General features: G+C 39.6%; 1 protein-coding gene across 1 annotated transcript in view; it reads right to left on the bottom strand.

Annotated features, from left to right (window-relative positions):
• Nucleotides 1-17,991, bottom strand: part of PPP1R14C (protein phosphatase 1 regulatory inhibitor subunit 14C) — a 53,271-nt gene that overhangs the window by 3,061 nt on the left and 32,219 nt on the right. The window contains exons 2-3 of the mRNA XM_065057435.1: nt 9,402-9,485; nt 8,036-8,068 (exon numbers count right to left, since the gene is read on the bottom strand). Coding sequence (XP_064913507.1) covers nt 8,036-8,068; nt 9,402-9,485 — 117 coding nt within the window. The remainder of the gene's footprint in view (nt 1-8,035; nt 8,069-9,401; nt 9,486-17,991) is intronic.

Here is a 17,991-nt window from a genome sequence, read left to right on the forward strand (position 1 = left end):
TATGCACTGGTTCTGTGTTATCCTTCCACCATTGTAAAGATCGGCTATATAATGTAAAACTAATGTGGCATAGTGCTGTTTGAAATATATAAACACACTTTAGGACTTTTTACTATCAAACTTAAATGAAGCCCTGCAGTGAAATCACTATAGAAATAAACTCTCTAAAGTGATCTTAAAAGCCTTTTACTTGGGATTAATGTAATTACCATTGCCTTTCAACAAGCTATACTCCCATGCCAAAACAGACAAAGACAGCTTTGGGAAGGAACAGAGGGAAGTTCAGTTCTTCCCTTTGAATGACTCTATTAGTTGTCTGTCAAAGCCACAAATACTCTACAGCACCTTCACCCTCTACCAAGGCAGCAACAGGAAGCTGCCAAATGCTTCACTGATGTTGAAAGAAATACCATTATGGCAAGGAGTCTGGACAGAGAAATCTTTGGGCATCATTCTACTTGTACCCACTTGGGATATCCCTATTTGAAAGGCACTTCCACCATTTTTCTGTCCCTTTTCTCCCACAACTCAGTAGAATTGGGAGCAAGTTGCTCTTGATTATGAAACACTGACAGGGGTCAGTTGCTTATCAATACAACATTACAGTATGGGACGGGAGTTCCTCCCCTTATATTCTGACATGGTACCAGAAGCACCTTCTTTTGCAAAACAAGGTATTTGCTTGAAGCTTTCAATGTTAACATCACCTAGAAACTTCTAGGTGCTGCCAAAATAAACCAAACTTTATAGGCAACTCCCTAACTAGATCTGAAGTAACTAAGGCTATTCTTCAGGAAGGGGAAAATAACTGTGTTCACTTGAACTATATATAATAGTTGAAAATGTTTTAACCCTCAGAAACTACTTCTCTTGAAATAAGGGTCTGTAGTACCAAGCAGTAAAACCCAACAAGAGCATGTTATATGTGGCACATATTTCACACAAAGCAGCAGTGCTGTAGTGCACATTCTATGGGTGTGCAAACCAGAGCACTGGTTCAGTACATTTCTGATTTAAGTATCATTTTGCATCTGGTGCATGCATGGGGCTGGCTGTCATTAACACCGTTGTGTTCCTGTGCTTGTGACTTTGTTTTGCAGCTCCCCATCAAGGCAAGGCAGTGTTCTAGAAAAGATGCACATTTTCCCACTCGGAGGCAGGAAAGGAGACTTCACAGCACTTCAATAAGCCTTCACTTTATAACCAACCAACTCAGTTTTGTGACATACAGTAATACCCCTTTGGTTTTTTTATAAACATCACCAAAAATTGCAGTTCTATTCCATGTAGACATTTGACTTGAGGCTTAATATCCACATCTATCTTAACCTCATACACAAAAATAATTGTACACAGAGCATTTTCTTGAAATCCCCTCTAGGAAATACGTGTGGAGTTTAGCAGGATGCTTTTGGAAGGTGGTCATATACCAATCTACATTAAAAGTAGTTCTGTAACGCAGGTTGGATTATCTACTTCTATATACTCACACAATACTTACTTAATTCACAAAATTGGAAAACATTTAATAATTCAGCTAAAGATTCAAGAATTTATTAATTACTCCTTGGAAAGCTACAGCCAGAAATACACAAGTCACATCTACTTCTAATAGATGAAAAACCTCATAGCAGCACTTTGGGTCTCAGTAAATGGAAAAAAGTATACAAACTCAGTTTAATTTTGTTTGGTTGTTTTTTTGGGGGGCTTTGTTGTTTTTATAGATTTTGTGCAAGGAGACCACCTTTACATAAGTAAATCCTGTTAATTTATAATACAAAATCATTGTTTCTAAAAGATGTCTTTCTAATCCTAAAGGCAAATTTAAATGAGAGACAGAGACTAAATCTATAGTTCATTTGAACTCATCTATATTCAGCCTTAGGCATTTGCCTTCTCCATTCTCTAATGCTTTCCCTTGAATCAAAGGCATTCAGTTCAGCAAAAGCACTCATCTAACACAAGAGGAAAAAGAAAGACAACAAACAAAGGTGAAATGATAATTCAGGAAAGGAGAGGAAATCACTTCCCCTCTCTGCTTTGGAGGTGTGATTCATTGTTTTAATGAGGTCATTTGACAGACAATGAATTCTAGGCTTCCCAATCAAGTCTTCCAATTAATTCTGGAGACTAATTAGATCCTGCCTCCCCAGATTTCTATGAACAGAACACATGTTATAGGGCTAGTTCTCAAACCAAAACGTAGGTTTTCTAGTCCTCCTGCTTCACTAGAGCATTAAATATATCCTAAGACAGCTCTTCTCCACAGCTTTACTTCCCTGCAGCCAACAAGTAAATAAATAAATAAATAAAACCATCAAGATCTCCTTGACTGGTTGCCCAAGGCCATTTCCTGAAGAGAGTTTGATTGTTTGGATGTAAAACGCAGAATGAGCCTCCAGAGCAATCCCCACAGCTACCTGAGGAAAAATCTAAACAATAACTCAAAAATGCCACCTGAATAGTCAAGGTAAAAAATGAATCCTACCAGAAAACACCTTTCCTTCCCCCCACAGGCTCAAACCTGAGGCCAACTGCATAGGAAGAAGGGAACTGATGAGGGAACTCACAGATACTTTGTGAGAAGGGAACCAGAAGCTGCCTTTTGTCAGTGAGAACTGGGGCAGTGTCTCTGTAGCCTCCCTGAACAAGCCCATCAGTGCAGCCTCTCCAGTGAGGCCACAGCACCAGCAGTGCCCAGAGGAGGACAACATGCAGCAATTCAGCCTCTCAGTGAGCCCTATACAAGGCATTGACTAAAGACCATAAACCTTGGCTATGGGCAAGGCACATAGTCCAGTTCTTCTCCAGTTAGGTGGCATGTAAACAAACAAACTTCTTGTCAAATCACCATTTGCTCCTCCATTGTTACAATATTGCTATGGGTATTTGCAAGTTGTTTTCATCAGTACTTGCTGAAAAAAAAAAAAAAAAAAAAAAAAAAAAACAAACCAAAAACCAAACATGTAAGCTTAATTCCCTCCAACATTGCTGTATAATATAGGGCAGATCTCAGCAGGCATGTAAAGTTCTAGTTCACTGAATTCAGAGCGGTCAAATGTATGAGCAAGAAACTATGTTTTTTAGACATGCCTCTGTCTGTATTGCTTTTAAATATGCATGTTTCTTAACTTTTTTCTCTAGTAAATGTCCTATTTGATTTCAAGTACTGTGGGTTAATAATCTACCACCCATCAGCTGAGCTACAGTAAAGCCTATGAAATTCTAGGCTCCCCCAGACGCAAGGCAGTACACAGCACTGAGGTTTAGGACACATCACTGGTTACTATTGCTTCAAATGCATATTCTACCTATTGCTGCCTTGCAGTTATATTAAAAACCAAATAGTAACATGAATTCAAAAGAAGTCATAACATAGTAGGAACAGAAATCCATGATACTTGAAAATTTTAGAAGTTCTATTTCAGAAGGATTGAGCCTTCTATTCCTGTTCAAAACTAAGCACATACATTATCTGAAAACATACCCACAATAGTTTTTAATTAAAAAAAAAAAAAAAAAAAAAAAAAACCACAACAACACAACACTTAGACCACTAAAGAGCTGTATCACAAGCCTGTCATTTGCTCCAACTAGGAATTAAACTTTGAGAAAATATAAAGAGATGCATCTCTACTTTTCTTAACATTAAGTGTTAAAAGCTGCTGAAATAGTCTGGCCACTGAAGTAACTGAGTAGTCAGTAACTTAAATCTCTGCCCAAACTTCTCAAAGAACATGCACAGCAATTTAACAGTGTTTGGAAATAATATTGAAAAATGTTATTAATTAAAAGTTCCCAGCAAAATAGCTTTCTTTTAGAAGACTTCACCTCCTTTTTCTCCTGTGTTGCACTGTGAGAAGAATTATACTAATAGGATGGTCTGGACAGCTTTAATCCTGCCTGCCTCAGTGGGAGAGATCTCTAGCCCACTTGCTTGAAGCTTTGTATTATTTCTATGGAAGAAGGGCTGGAAGCAAAGAAACCCCAAATCTAGTTTATCTATTTCTCTTCAAAGATTAGTTATCTGCAGACATTGTGTAGCTCAACCACATTGTTCAGAGTCAGTAAACAAAAATCACCCACTCATTGGACTTCTCTTCCATGGTAGTTTAAGAGTCTCCTTGTCATTTCTCTTGTTGTCACTTTGATAGTCCCACCAGTGGAAGCTCTAATTCACACCAGCCACAAATATTTCAGATTTTTTCTAAAGCCCATTGCTGCTACCAATAGTAACAGATTTACCCAATCTCCTTCAAAGTATATGTCTTAAGAAAGCCATATTGAATTCATGCCCAAAGTCTTCCTATACTAAATTAGTCTTTTGTCAAATATCAAAACCCTACCACCAAGATTACAGATTATATTTAAATTTCTTTAACATAACTTCCTGCAACATATATTAAGATTCTCCATCACAGACAGAACAGAGACAACAACTTGACGATGGTCTGAATGGGATTTTCCACAGGTGATGCTTGGCACTGAGTGAAGCACTGGCTGCTCTGGAACATGGGTGATGCAGGAGGCTCCTGTACCTTTTCAACCACAAAAATTCAGATCCAAGATTTGGTAATTGCACTGATTTTTCAAATAGCATATCCTTCAAGTCTGCACATATATAGAAATTAATAGCTCTTCTCTCATGTCAAGCCTTGTCTTATGTCAAGGCTATTTGACATGGTCTGCTTTTGAACTAGGTATGATAGTAACACGAAAGAAAGGGAAACAGATAAAGTGTAAACTGTCTGAAGAGTGCTTGTAGCTCTGTTTAATTCTGCATGGTGGGAAGACCATCACTTGTGAAAGCACTGTCCACATTTGAGATCCCAAAGCCTATGCCTTGAGTCAGGCCGCTACTCAACCTTTCTTCAACAAGTGCAACTTAACTACACAGAGCAAGGAGATCCTGGCTCAAATGAAATGATGTGAAATATAAATACAAGTCACATATTGCAGTGATTAACACCAGTAAACACATAATTTACCATTTGCTAGTTACCAATTGTATCTCCGAGCTACTGTTTTTCTAAATTATAATATTATATTTCCACAAAAAGCCAAGTTGGCAAATTGTGCCCAGAAGTTATTCTTAGTTTCTGGCACATTTAACAAAACTAACTTCTGATGACTGAACGATACAAGTCACGTTGCATATGAATCCTGATTAGCAAATCAACATTTTAATTTAAGGATCATTAACGTAAACTTAAATAGCACCCAAAAATCATACTGTGTGCACTTTCCTGATTAACCTTTAGTTGCCTTGTTTGGATGAGCTATACATCTCTTTACAAGGTTCACATGTTAAGCATCTTTCTATACAAATTAAAACAAATGTCGTAACTGTTACCTTAGAAAAACATTTTAAATTTCAGCCCACATTCAACAGTCTAGCTGTATTTCCCTTAGAAGTAAGGTTTCACAGCCATTCTTCACAAGGTACTTCCAGCTACTACATTTGGGCAATTTTATTAAAGAGGCTGAGAATTTCTTCCATCTTTCAAGTGACTGGATAACTCTGTTTCTGATGAAGAGTCAATCCACAATACATGTAAAAATCCCTCAACCTTTCCTTTAACCTTTAGTCTAAGCAGAAGACACTAAACAAAACCGCCTTAAGATATACATTTGGGGTGGTTGGTTTTTTGGGTGTGGTTTTATGTCTGGTTGGTTTGGTTTTTTTTGTTTTTTAACAGATGGGATAAGAGCTTTGAGTTAAGCTTTCTGTCTGTACTATTTTTCTTTATGTTCTGAAAAGTGGAGACATCACATTAAATACATTTTCCCCTGTTAGGGATTACTGGTCTTTGCAAACTGTATAATTCCTGATGCTAAAATCCCTAGTGCACTTGACTGACTGTATTTGATTGGTCAAGAGAAATTCTATCAGCTCACATCCTTTCTCTACAAATCTTCTAGAAATCCTTTCACAAACCAATTACCTCTATAGTTTTGAATGGTCTGCAAATATGAAAGGATGGCAGATTTTATAGATTAGGATCCTCATATAGCAAGTTTAAGCCAATTTAAAGCTCTTAGTCCACACACAGCAGCCTAAAAGAGGAAAAAAAACCTCAAACACAATTTTGAAATGGCCTTAGTTAGCAGTCATGCAGTATTATTGGCCTTAGCTACAGATGAAAAGGTGCTGTTGTGAAAACAGTCCCGGGAAATGACTCCCATTTTGACAACTACCCTCACAGAAGAGTGGATTAAGTAATTCTCTCAATTTGGCTATCTCAAAAAATTGTCAAGGAAGATGGATGTTTTTCCAGCTAAAAAGGAGCTGCCTCCATTCCATCAGCAGAGGACTGAAGAGACAAGTAACAAGTTCAATATTAAAGTCTCACCTTGATTCAAGCACGTTGAGGGTGGTTGAGTACACATGTCCAAGATGTTGTTTCTTATGAATTGCCATGCCATGCGGGTTAATTAAGTTAGCATAAATATTTCATGCAGTTCTATGACCAACGTTTCTAGGGGAAAAACTCCCTAACATCTGTCATTTATGCTTATCAGAGCTCTGAAATCTGTCATTGCATCGAGTGTCAGACTTCAGAACTAAGGAAAACAATTCATATTACATGTTCAATGAAGGAGGAAGAAGGATTTGAATCTCTGCCTTCCTCATATGCCTTCAGATAACACAGAAATAAGAGATCAGCACAAGGGGCTGCTAAAACATCTGGCAACCTGTTCCTCCCACCTACCCGCAACCCACATTTCCTCTCACTAGCCTGGGACAAGAACCACATCAGGTTCCACACGCCACATCAGTATTCACACCAATCTTACAAACAACTAAGGTTCAACAGCACTTGCTGAGAGGTGGCTGGAGGAGGCTGACAGGGGTTGTTTGTAGTGTAGCATTACTACAGTGAGGCATCTGAAGACTTGATCTTTTGGTCTCGCATCTCCATATTGGGAGACTGGGTTATCTGCCGTGAAGAAACCAAGGTACAACACCGACCAAGCTCTACAAGGGTTGCCATGCAAGTCTTTCTGGGCAATTCCCTGCACTGCCAAAAAGTACCAGCAACTCTAATAGCAATTCTGGAGAACTTTCCCAGTCTACCACAGAAATTAATAAAAATGGAAGAGCCCTGAAGAAGGTACCTGATGGACTGGGAAACATCTGTTTAACCATGCCAGCAGTTCTCCCTGACAGTCCTTAAGCCCCAATACTTTAAGTGCCTACAGCTACAAATGTCACCAAGGATCTAAGCTATATGCAGCCTTGTTTCAAACCAAACTTCTAATCACACAGCTGAAATGTCCCTGACTAGGGGAATCCTGTAAGCCACCCAATATATTAAATACTGCACAGCAGCTGCTGGTGGGAAAGCGCTGACTCTGTAAATTGAACTAGGAAACTGACCCACAACCTAGACTTTTTTTTTTTTAAAAAGCAAGTCCAAGTTTTTGTTACACTACTTACTCTTCCTAGTAAGCACATGTTACTATGAGAAGTAGGCTATATTCACCCAGGACACATTAATGGATATTCAAGTTAAATATCAAGTACTTTTAACTAAATCCTGGTAGTTCAGGTTGTCCCACAATTCTATTTAGGTCCATTAACAAATACAATTAGCTGAGCTGCATTATCTACATAACAGTTCCCAGAATAAACAATTTTACCAGAGATAAAATTAAATGGCTTCACATCGAAGAGCACACAGTCCATCTCTCAAGTTGAAATTTCATGCAACAATTGTAGGGTTTTAAACATCTGATAATATCTGTGTTTAGTTCCCTTGTAACATGACAGCTCCAAGCATCAGTAAAGTCAATAAGGACATTATCGAAGATAATACTGGAATGACAACCATTTCTTCTGCAGGGTCCAATCCTGTTCCTATTGTAGTCAAGTGACAGGCACAAACATTCCCAGGATATAAAGCCCCAAGCTCATCAGCTCCCTATTAATATTCCCATATTTACTTTATTGTAAGTATAAAACAAAGTTACTTTAGCTTGAACATTACCACACTTTTCATAGGTGAATAGTATTTAAGTAAAGTCTGTTTACCTCTGTTGGTTTGTAGCAATCTACAAGAGTTTCCTAGAAGTAAAATATGAAAAAGTCAGTTTCAGTAACAGAGTAACAGTGAACATAAACAAGTCTACAGTATGAAACCTGGCAAGGAATTGGAAAGAAAAGGAGCAAGAACCAAGAATCTCTGGATGAAGATGCTGCTGAAAACTGAGTGTTGTAGCAAGTCACCTTTTCTCCCCAGGTATATCAGAATGATTTGCAACAGGAGAGAAATTATGGCTGCTTCCTCCAGGTTAGGGTTTACAGAATTCCTCTCTCCAAGAAAAACAAAACAAAAACAAGGAGAAAAGAATCCAGGAACATTTCTCTCAGTGACACACATGTGAAAGGCAGCTTTCTGTAACGGCACCACAGCCTTTGTAATGTAGAAATCCAGCCACTAGCTAGGTCTGGAGGCTGCAGCTGCCAGTTAAAGAAGAAGGAAAGCTATTTATGAATGCTGAATGCACAGCCCGTGTCTCTGAGCCTGGGCAATGGGTACTTAAGCAGAAAGTACCAACAGGCACTGCAATCAGATGTGGTGCACTGTGAGCACCAGGTTAGTCACTTCCCAGGAGTGAGCTGAGGGCAAACCACTGCTCTGGGACAGGTTTCCTTCCTTTAATACATCGGAAAAGATTATAAACAGAGACTTTAATATTGGTTTTGTATCTCAATTTAGCTATAGATAGATATATATATATACATATAAGACAATGATATTTCTTTCCCTCATTATTCCATTAATTAACTTTTTCCTCAAGCAGGATTCATAGAATTACAGAGCTGGTTTGAATTGTTTGATTTCAGCAGACAGCTTCTGAATTTCCCTAGTAATTCCTGTTGCTGAGCATATTATCCATTCCTCAAGCTTCTAGACAGGTTACTCCAAACTAACTCAATGGCCTCCAATTTCTAGCTAGTATAGACAGAAACAACACTTCCAGCATCCTAAAGACAAGGGAGAATATACACACATGCGATTTGCTGCAGCAGCAGAAATATACAGGTACATCATAACTGGTTCTCAGGCACATAATTTTTTCTATGTGGCTGTTATTTTATATAACTTGTAAAACTGAGTAGAACAAAAAAAAAACATGGCTTTCTAAACTGTCCCAGTATATCTCCCTAAATTACTGGACTCTTTGAACTTTCTTTTACTCCTGTTATCACCTACCTTACAGAAATTTTTTATTCTAAAGGATTTTGATTACATTTGTAGAGTCCAGTAGATTATGCTAAACTCAGACATATTAACCTCTTTTCTAATTCTACACTTACAGTGGATTCAACACTAGATAGACCCAGATGCATTAATTCAGCCACATTCTGATTTAAAATTAGCAAATAATATTACCTGTAATTTGAGAGTTCTCTCCTCTTCATTGGCTGCATCAAGAAGGTCATCAATGTCAATTTCTACATCTGGCATCTCTTCTTCCTGAGAAGCAAAAATTCCCACTTAATCCATAGAGATAGTCTTTAACTAACCTCAAAAGCAGCCCAGTGATAGACCACATAACCCCCCCTGCCTGCAGCCACACAGGGAGGAAATCAGTAAGCATCAGTGGCTTGATTCCTTGCTCCTGGGCCAGCAGGCCAAGCCCCAGCCACATAGGAGGTGACAGCTCTTAAGCAACCCTTCCCGCACAGCCAGGAGTTGTGTTACTACCCCATACCCAGCAGCAAAAGTCATGCTATTCTCAAGGCACTGGGCAAAAGGATGAGGAAGAAGTCAGGGAATGGGAAGATGATAAAACTGCAATAAGCCATAAAATTGCTTTGAAAAATGTTCTTGATTGGGCTGGTTATTTTGTTACACTACAGAAGATCTCCCTTGCTTAAAGTTAGCATACAAAGATGACATACATGCCTCATCAGAAGAGCTCAGATTTCCAGTGTCTACAGTGAAGCATGAAGTCTAAGGCATAGAGAATTTGGGGGATTTTTTTTTTTCCCCAAACATCCTCCACCCATACATTTCTCCTGTTGCATCACCGGCACATCAGATTTGTTGTTCCCTGAGTGAGAGCACTAGTCCACACCTTTTGAAGGATCCCTGAGCTCTGAAATCCCAATGAGAATTCATCATCCACAGATATCACTGTTCATTGCATTCAGTTATTCAAAAAGACAGAACACATTCTGCTGGCCATTTTTTCACATTTTCTCATCATAAAAGGCACTTCAAAACAGTAAAGCAGCACCTCACCAACATACACCACACTCTGGTCTTAGGCTCTTCCCCACACCAAGTCCCACCCTCACAGGGGTCCCAGTGCCCCAGACACATAGCTCCTCTGTTGCCCTCCTACAACCAAGCCAAAGCATGGGCACTGCAAGCCTGTCCTCCCCCAGGACGCTCATGGATCAGCTCACTGCCGCTGCCCCACCTTGGCATCTCCTGAATGAAAGCAGGGACCTGAAAACATCCAAAAGGGAGGTGGATTTAGGAGTCAAGAGGAAACAAGACCACTATCCTCAGCATCAGTTTTCTTGTACCTCCTGACACTCTGCAAGGTCCTTTAAAGAACTATTTTGAGAAGAGTGTGGTGAGTTCCAGCAATTTGCAAAAAAGTTTCCAAAACTCTGAAATAATTCAATAGCTCCAACAGCAGCCACCACAGCTAACACCATAACTACTCTTCTGCTGGGTAAACAGAAAGAGTCCAAACAATAGCAAAGACAACAACAAAATAGCTCAAGTTGATCTAATGAACATTAAGTAACAAAGTGCCAAACTACCCATATCAGAAGCTCCCACTAAAATGCCAACTGCTCAACATTTATTTAGGTGTGAGGAGAAAAGGCAGAAATAGGATGATTAAGTTCCCCATTCCCCGCCTCTGAAGGAAAGCACAAGGAACAGATAGCACAGCATGCAGGCTGTTAGACCCAATGAATACGAACACACAAAGCACATCCTTTTCCCTATTAGCAGGTTCACTCCATTCTCAGCATGCATTTCACTCAGAAAGAAAGTGTAGGGATTTGCTGAGATAAATCAAAAATACTAGTTACTGTAACACAATCTGGTAATAAGGGAGTTTCTAACCTAATTTAAAAACGGGGGAAGAGGAAAGAATAAGTCTTCCACAGACTATAAAGATATTTAGTAAAAGCCATCAGAAATGGAAAGGATAAAGACTAATCCGTAACAGTGGTACACTTACTGAGTAGCTTACTATCTCAACTCTACACTAATTCGCATATCGCACTAAGAGCCAGAAATTCCCCAAATAGACAGTAAGCCTCCCAAGCATTTTATCTAAGCAGCTTGTTATAAATACTGTTAAAACAGGGTGCCTGCAGTTATGGTTAATGCTGTAAACTTATCAAAATACACATCCATGGACCTCTGTAAATGCCAATTATGCATCCGTCTGTGCTCAGAAGTGCTGTCCAGCACATTGATTATTTTGTCAGATACACATTTTGAACTCTTGCCTGTCAGAGTGGCATTCTGGCCAACTGAAACAATGTTGAAAGGAGACAGTGAGGGGGAACTCCCTAAAAGATACACAATGCTTTTTTTGTGATCACACAAAAGCTGAGCGCTCCTGAAAGGTTAGTTTTATTCTAATTGGTACCAGTCATGCAGGAGAAACCCTTGTTTTTATCCCTCTTCACTCTCTTCTTCAAATAAATTTTCTCCTGCATCATCAAGGTTCACACTGCCATCAGTCCAGACGGCAACTGTACCAGTAATTTACCAAAGCTTTGGCATAAGAGGTAGCACAGCTCATCTAGACCAATGAAAGCCAAAAAAATAAGCTAGGAATACTTCAGAAACAAGGGACTATAGTTGTGTCTGACATACCAGCATTCAAGTAAGTTACATTTTCTGTAAGAAACACATATCTTCACCTCATAGCAGATTTGAACTCTGATGCACAACACAAATGGTAGGATGCCCAAAAAGGTAACTTGCTCCTGTTTTTGGCTGAATGGACAAACAAAGCATTTTTTCCCCCCATCTGAACAACTGTGCCTGCACAATCTCAAGAGTTTCATGTTAGGCATGAAAAACACGTGCTTAGGTCAAGAGCCTGACAACTCCACAACAGCTGTAATGACAGAGGGAAGGAAGAAATAGTCACATCTTATGTTTGTCTGATTTTATTGGTGAGATGTGGTTGATCCTACTACAATTAAGCAGCTCTATCCAGATTAGGCTGGACCAAGTTGAAAGGGTCTGTGCATAGCTGAAGGGTGGTATTTCAAGGGTCCTGTTAGTGCCATGAGGCTGTACAAGAAAACCAAAGCACTACCACCTTCTGCTCCAGTGATAGGGAGACAATATGTTGCAAACAGCAGATGATAGGGCAAAAAAAAGAAACAAGAAGAAGTATGCTGACAGGGAACAGTCAAGAAAAACTAAAATAGGTGTGAGGATTGTGGGTACAAACACCACCCATCAATTGAAACATCTGAGGAGGGGAGGATGGACACTCCTTTTAAGCACCCTCTCCAGTTTGCATTAACAATGTAGCAAGGACATGAGGTGATTTCTGTTTGAGTATTCAAAAGTCCAAAGGTATCAGAGTTAGCTTTGGTGCTATTTAATGCAACTTAAATTCAATCTTGCATTGGAAGACAGCTCCAGCTGTATTTAGGTTGCATTAATTCTTTGCAGGCTACTGGCAAAAGACCTTGAGACACAGATAGGCATTAAGTAGTAAATAGTTGTAGCAGTTTAAGAAATTACAAGCTCTCCAAATGTTGGCTATTTGGCCTCTGGCAGAGGTGATCACTGCCCCAAAAGCGAATGGAACAGAAACAGACAAGCACCCCTTAGTGAGACCAGGGAAAAAGGTATGGCAGCTTCCAAAACCACATCACCCTGCAGTTTAAGCCAAAGGGCTTGATTTTGTAGGGGCAGCTGACAAACACTTGCACACTAGTCTGCTGACCCTAAGAACTGTATGTCCAGTACAGCAAGAGGAGGTCTGACATAATTACAAGTATTTAGTAATTAAACATGTGAGGCTTTAAAACTTAAAGGGCAATAGTTGCCCTATAGATAAACTTCCTACTACAAATCCAACTCTCAAATCAGCCTGCTATCTCTCATCTTCACTGCCCATTCACTGTACATTATCTCATTCACAGTGCTTGGAAATAATGAAATAGGTTTGTTTGGGTTTTACTTTAGATTTTAAGTTTGAGAAAGGAGAAGTTTAGTGCAGCAAGTTACAACCATCATTTGTATAGTGAGCCTGGAAGTACCTTGAAAGGACAAAAAGAAAAAGATGAAGGAAAGGGAAGGAAAAAAGGCTGTACAATTCAGTTGTATGATAATTTCAGACTACATAAATGACTGGTTTCTCTCAAAGTCCTAGAAGATGGCCAGTGTAAGGGATCAAAACCAAATTAGAAAATAGGACCAGTTCTTCTAAAAGTACCTATTTCATATACAAAAAATACTACTTTTTTTCTAAAACAAGAGACATTTGATGGACATCTAGTACAGTGAGCCTTGAACAAGTCAATCTGCAGATATGGATGGCACTGCCTCAATGCAAAACAATGGTTTACATCTTAGGACGATAAACAAACGTGCCACAAAGCACCAGGACTAGAAATCATTGTTTGCATATGTAGCCTGGTAAGATTATTGCACTTAGAAATTACTATTTGGTAATGTTCTTCTATTTATTCTATGAAACACAGGCAAAACCCATGTGTTCCTTGTTTCAAAGCTTCCAGTTGTTTTTGAGGACTTATAGGTCAGGGCAAGAGTAGATAAAAATTAGAATTAAAATAAGAGTTTAAGTGATCAAAAATTATGAATCCATAATCGGAGGAAGCTCTTTTTGATTTAAAGCTAATCCTAGTTAAGTGAGGAATCAAAATACAACAGCTGAAATAAAGCTGTTTCCAACACAAAAAAAGACTGCTACTGTCTACTGATCAGTATGAGGAACAAAAAATTAGGAAAGGATGTCAAAGACAGAAAGAAGAGACTCAGAAGTGCCAGAGTCAGTGACATTTGCAGCAGAAACAAGAATCCTCAATGATACAACCTGATTACTAAATGACTGTATGTTTTCTCTAATCTTAAAATATTAAGAGTAGTAATGCCAAAGCAGCCATGATGATCTAATGTTAGGCAGGCAAATGATCATTCTCATTTCTGTTGGTCCAGGTGAAGTGGTTCATGCAACAGTGAGTATTAGTTTGCACAGCTGCTAATCAATGAATATATTTAAGAGGTTGCTCCCAGTATGATACAACCCTTACGCTGCAGTTCCATACTACTCTGTCCCCCATTAGACACTTATAATGAGCAACCACTCTGTTGCATGTGAAATCTCAAAGGAAACAGAGTGCAAGGCTGAGCACATGCCATCCAGTCTTGGCTCCAACTACATGTTAGAAAAGACCATGTTGCACCTAGGCTGTTCTAACCAGAGCAGGAGCTTCTTCCACCAACACCAAGCCTACCTTTCTTGATCACTCGTTCACTAAATACAAGTGCAGAGATATTAAAGGCAAAGTTACCAGATTTGTTCTCTCATTTTGAGTTAGTGATCCTACTGTTTCTGAATAATCATAATTTATCTGTGGCATTGTGCCTATTTACAGAAACCTTCTCCTCCACTGAGCCTGCCCTCATGTGGATCAGGCTAAACACCCGGAAAGGGAGGGACACTAAGTGTCCACCTGTCAGAATGGCTTACACAAATTGCCCAGTAACTCATGGGAACATCAAATACACCTGTATCTGCATAACATGGTATGAATGGCTAGATAAAAGTCAGACACTGTGGTTTATCTATAAGGTCTAGATCTCGTCTACCCTCACCACTAGAGCTAGCAGGGGACTGTGCCCACAGCCTTGCAAACACGCTGCTAGAAGGAGACTTTACAAGCGTAGCAAGGGCCCCTGAAGTTGCTAGTAGAGCATGGAAAAGCCTTCTGAGACCTAGATTCAGTTCTCAGGCCTGGAGAACAGCAGTCTACCTTTTGGCTTCAAGGACCCATTTCCCTCTGCTCCTGCTCTTAAAAATTTAGTCCTTAGCTTTTACTCTCATGGTTTGGTTCCTGACAAATCTTACCTCCTCTGTTCCTAGTTTTTGGGGTATTGCTTCTACCTGCTTCCTATGTACCCTTTCTCCTCAGCTGAAGGCCAGAGGAAGGACCACTGCAAGCAAAGAAAGGAGTAACTCTTGCTCCCAGGCACTGTGACTAGGGCTTGCTGCCAAGATGAACTACAAGAGCCCAACCCCTCATAGTTCCCTACAGAGGAAGCTTGTTCACATAAGACAATCTTTCAACTTCTCGCCAAACTTTAATGAGTTTGGGCACATGACAAGCACAAGTGAAAAAGGGAGATGCTTGATTAAACTGAGAACAGTCATAAACTGGCCACAGGCATCTCCAACACAAAGCAAGTCTGCTGCCTCCTAGATTTCCAAGATCAGACATACTAGAGTTTCAACTAAGCTATTGAAAATCCTCATACAACATGGAAAAGCTTTTTTCCTCCTGATTATAGTCTCAATGTGAGAAATAACTGAACTCTTACCTAAAAATCTGTCCAAGATATAACAGCTGAGACAGGTACCTACTACAAACCTCTTCAGTTCAGATTATTTCCATTTGGACAAGTTTAACATTTTAAAAGTGTTTTCTACTTGATAAGCCAAGGGTAATGCCAAGAACAATGCTTATAGTGCTCTGCATGGAAGAATACACACCTTGCTGTGAAGCAAAGAGGGAGCTTACCTAGAAATCATCAGTGCCAAGCAATAAGGAGTATGTAACAAAGCTGCAAGGAAAAGACATTAAGCTGATGAGAAAGATGAACAGACAGACACACAATGATAGTGTCTATACAGGCAGGTACAGCTGAACCTCAGCTTGCTCGGCCAGTGTGCACAAAATGCATGGTCCAGAAACCATGACTGCATTAGTGCAGCTTTCAGACCAAGAGAATAAACCGTTGGCAGAGCATTTACATTTAGGTGCCATGGTTTATTAACACAGCACTCAGATTTTCAGACCAAAGCTTACCCACATCCACCTGGCTCAGAGAGGAAAGAGCTAGCTAAAGCCTATCTGCATCTGCCAGTTCATCCCATGTTAGTTAATAGATAGGTGGGCAAATAGCCTGGAGCTTGTATTAGCAAAAGCACATCTTACTCCAAGGATATCCCAAAAGACAAGACCTGTTGGAGATTCATGTCTGAATCCAGGAACAGGGATCATGCTCAGGCTCTCAGGTCTAGAGTGTAACCTAACACATCCCAGATATGTATCAGTATGCAACTTTGGTGTGTGTTGCCCCCAAGCAGAGACATTATGAGGAAAAAGCACAGCACTACATGTTAAAACGGATACCACCATGCTCCTTGGACAACTGGAAGAGCATGCCCATCCCATCATCTAACCAGCCTTCACTGAAACAGCATAGTTATGAATTCTTCCTTCATACCCTTATCACAATATGAGCAAACATCCCCTTCTAACACATCCATTTCAAAATACAGAGATAGATTTCCAGAAATAACATTATTTAAGTTAGTAAAGTCTGGAAGAACAACACTGTGTGGAGGATCTGACAGTGAGCAGACCCTCTCTGCATTTTCCAGGCTAGCACTTTCTGTATAAGACATGCCTTCAATAAATCGCTATGTCCACACACACCACTTTAAGCAGCTGATCACCACGTGATTTTTGAAAACAGGAGTCTTGTGAGCTGAAGCTTCAAAGAACAGGAAACTGGCTCTTAATCAGCAATGAGCAAGGGAAAAGAAAAAAAAAGACTGAAGCTCCTTCTTTAGCTTTAGATCAACAGCTCATTCATTATTTCTGGTGAAGAACTACATAGCATTCACAGTATTGTAAACCACAAATATTTGTAAGAAGCACACAGGGCTGCAAAACTGTACTGTCACAAGGTCACAGTAACCTGTTGATCTAACACGCTCATCTAGATGGACAAACTAGAGTATGCTCACCAATACACAGTTCAAGGGAAAATAAGAATGGGATGAGAAGGGCTTTTACTCACATTTCATATAAGCCATTTGCAAGCAAGATTTTGCTGAAAAATATAGTTCCTTTTTATTGGCTTGGTAAGATGTCTTAAAGTTAACCCTAGACTAGTCCATGGTGCATCTGAAGTAAACAGTTTCCTTGGTCAAAACACACAAACCAGACAGAGGAGAGGGATTCTCTGAGGATGCCTTCTTAATGGCCGTGACTAAGTTTTGTTCATTCAGGATCCCTTTTTCCTTTCTGAAGACTATGAAAAGGGGTCACAGCTGAAGTATAAGGGCAGCCTCTAAGTAGCTCAGCTTCCTCCATACCCACAACTATCCCCATTATCATTTCCTGTTATACAGGTAGTTAACCAGTTTGAGCAGTATGTCCCTTACACGCAAGAGGGGGACACAAAGTTGGGACTTAACATACCTTCACAATAACAAGTTAGTAGATTTTTAGAATTTAAAGGGATGTAATCGAACAACAGGGACATGCTCCCTCTGAGAGTTACATTATCTGACAATGTAACTTCCAAACCAGTACTCCTGCAAGCTGCCTGGAAATCACAAATCATGAAGGCCACAGGTTTGGAGGGTTGGTTTTGTGTGGTGGGAGGGAGGAAGGAATTCAGGACAGAATGATGTCAAGCAGGACAATATCTGTATAAGGATATCACCCTAGGCAAACTGGGACACTAATCCTGTATTTTAGTGTTACTTAATAGCCATGAACAGCTCAAACTTACTTAGAAACAAGAAAAAAACTGGTGCAAAATAAATTTAAAACAATGTCTGGGAATCACTTAAGTATAAGGGCATCTTAATGTCCATGTATGCGCCAGGAGTTATGTACAACTGTAGCTTCAGAATTCAAATGGAAATCAAAAATATATTAACAGGGCAATGACTATACAGCACACACAAAACATTTAAAATTCTAGCTATGAACATCAT

The sequence above is a fragment of the Columba livia genome, chromosome 3 (genome assembly GCF_036013475.1).
Source record: "Columba livia isolate bColLiv1 breed racing homer chromosome 3, bColLiv1.pat.W.v2, whole genome shotgun sequence".
Classification (NCBI taxonomy): domain Eukaryota; kingdom Metazoa; phylum Chordata; class Aves; order Columbiformes; family Columbidae; genus Columba; species Columba livia.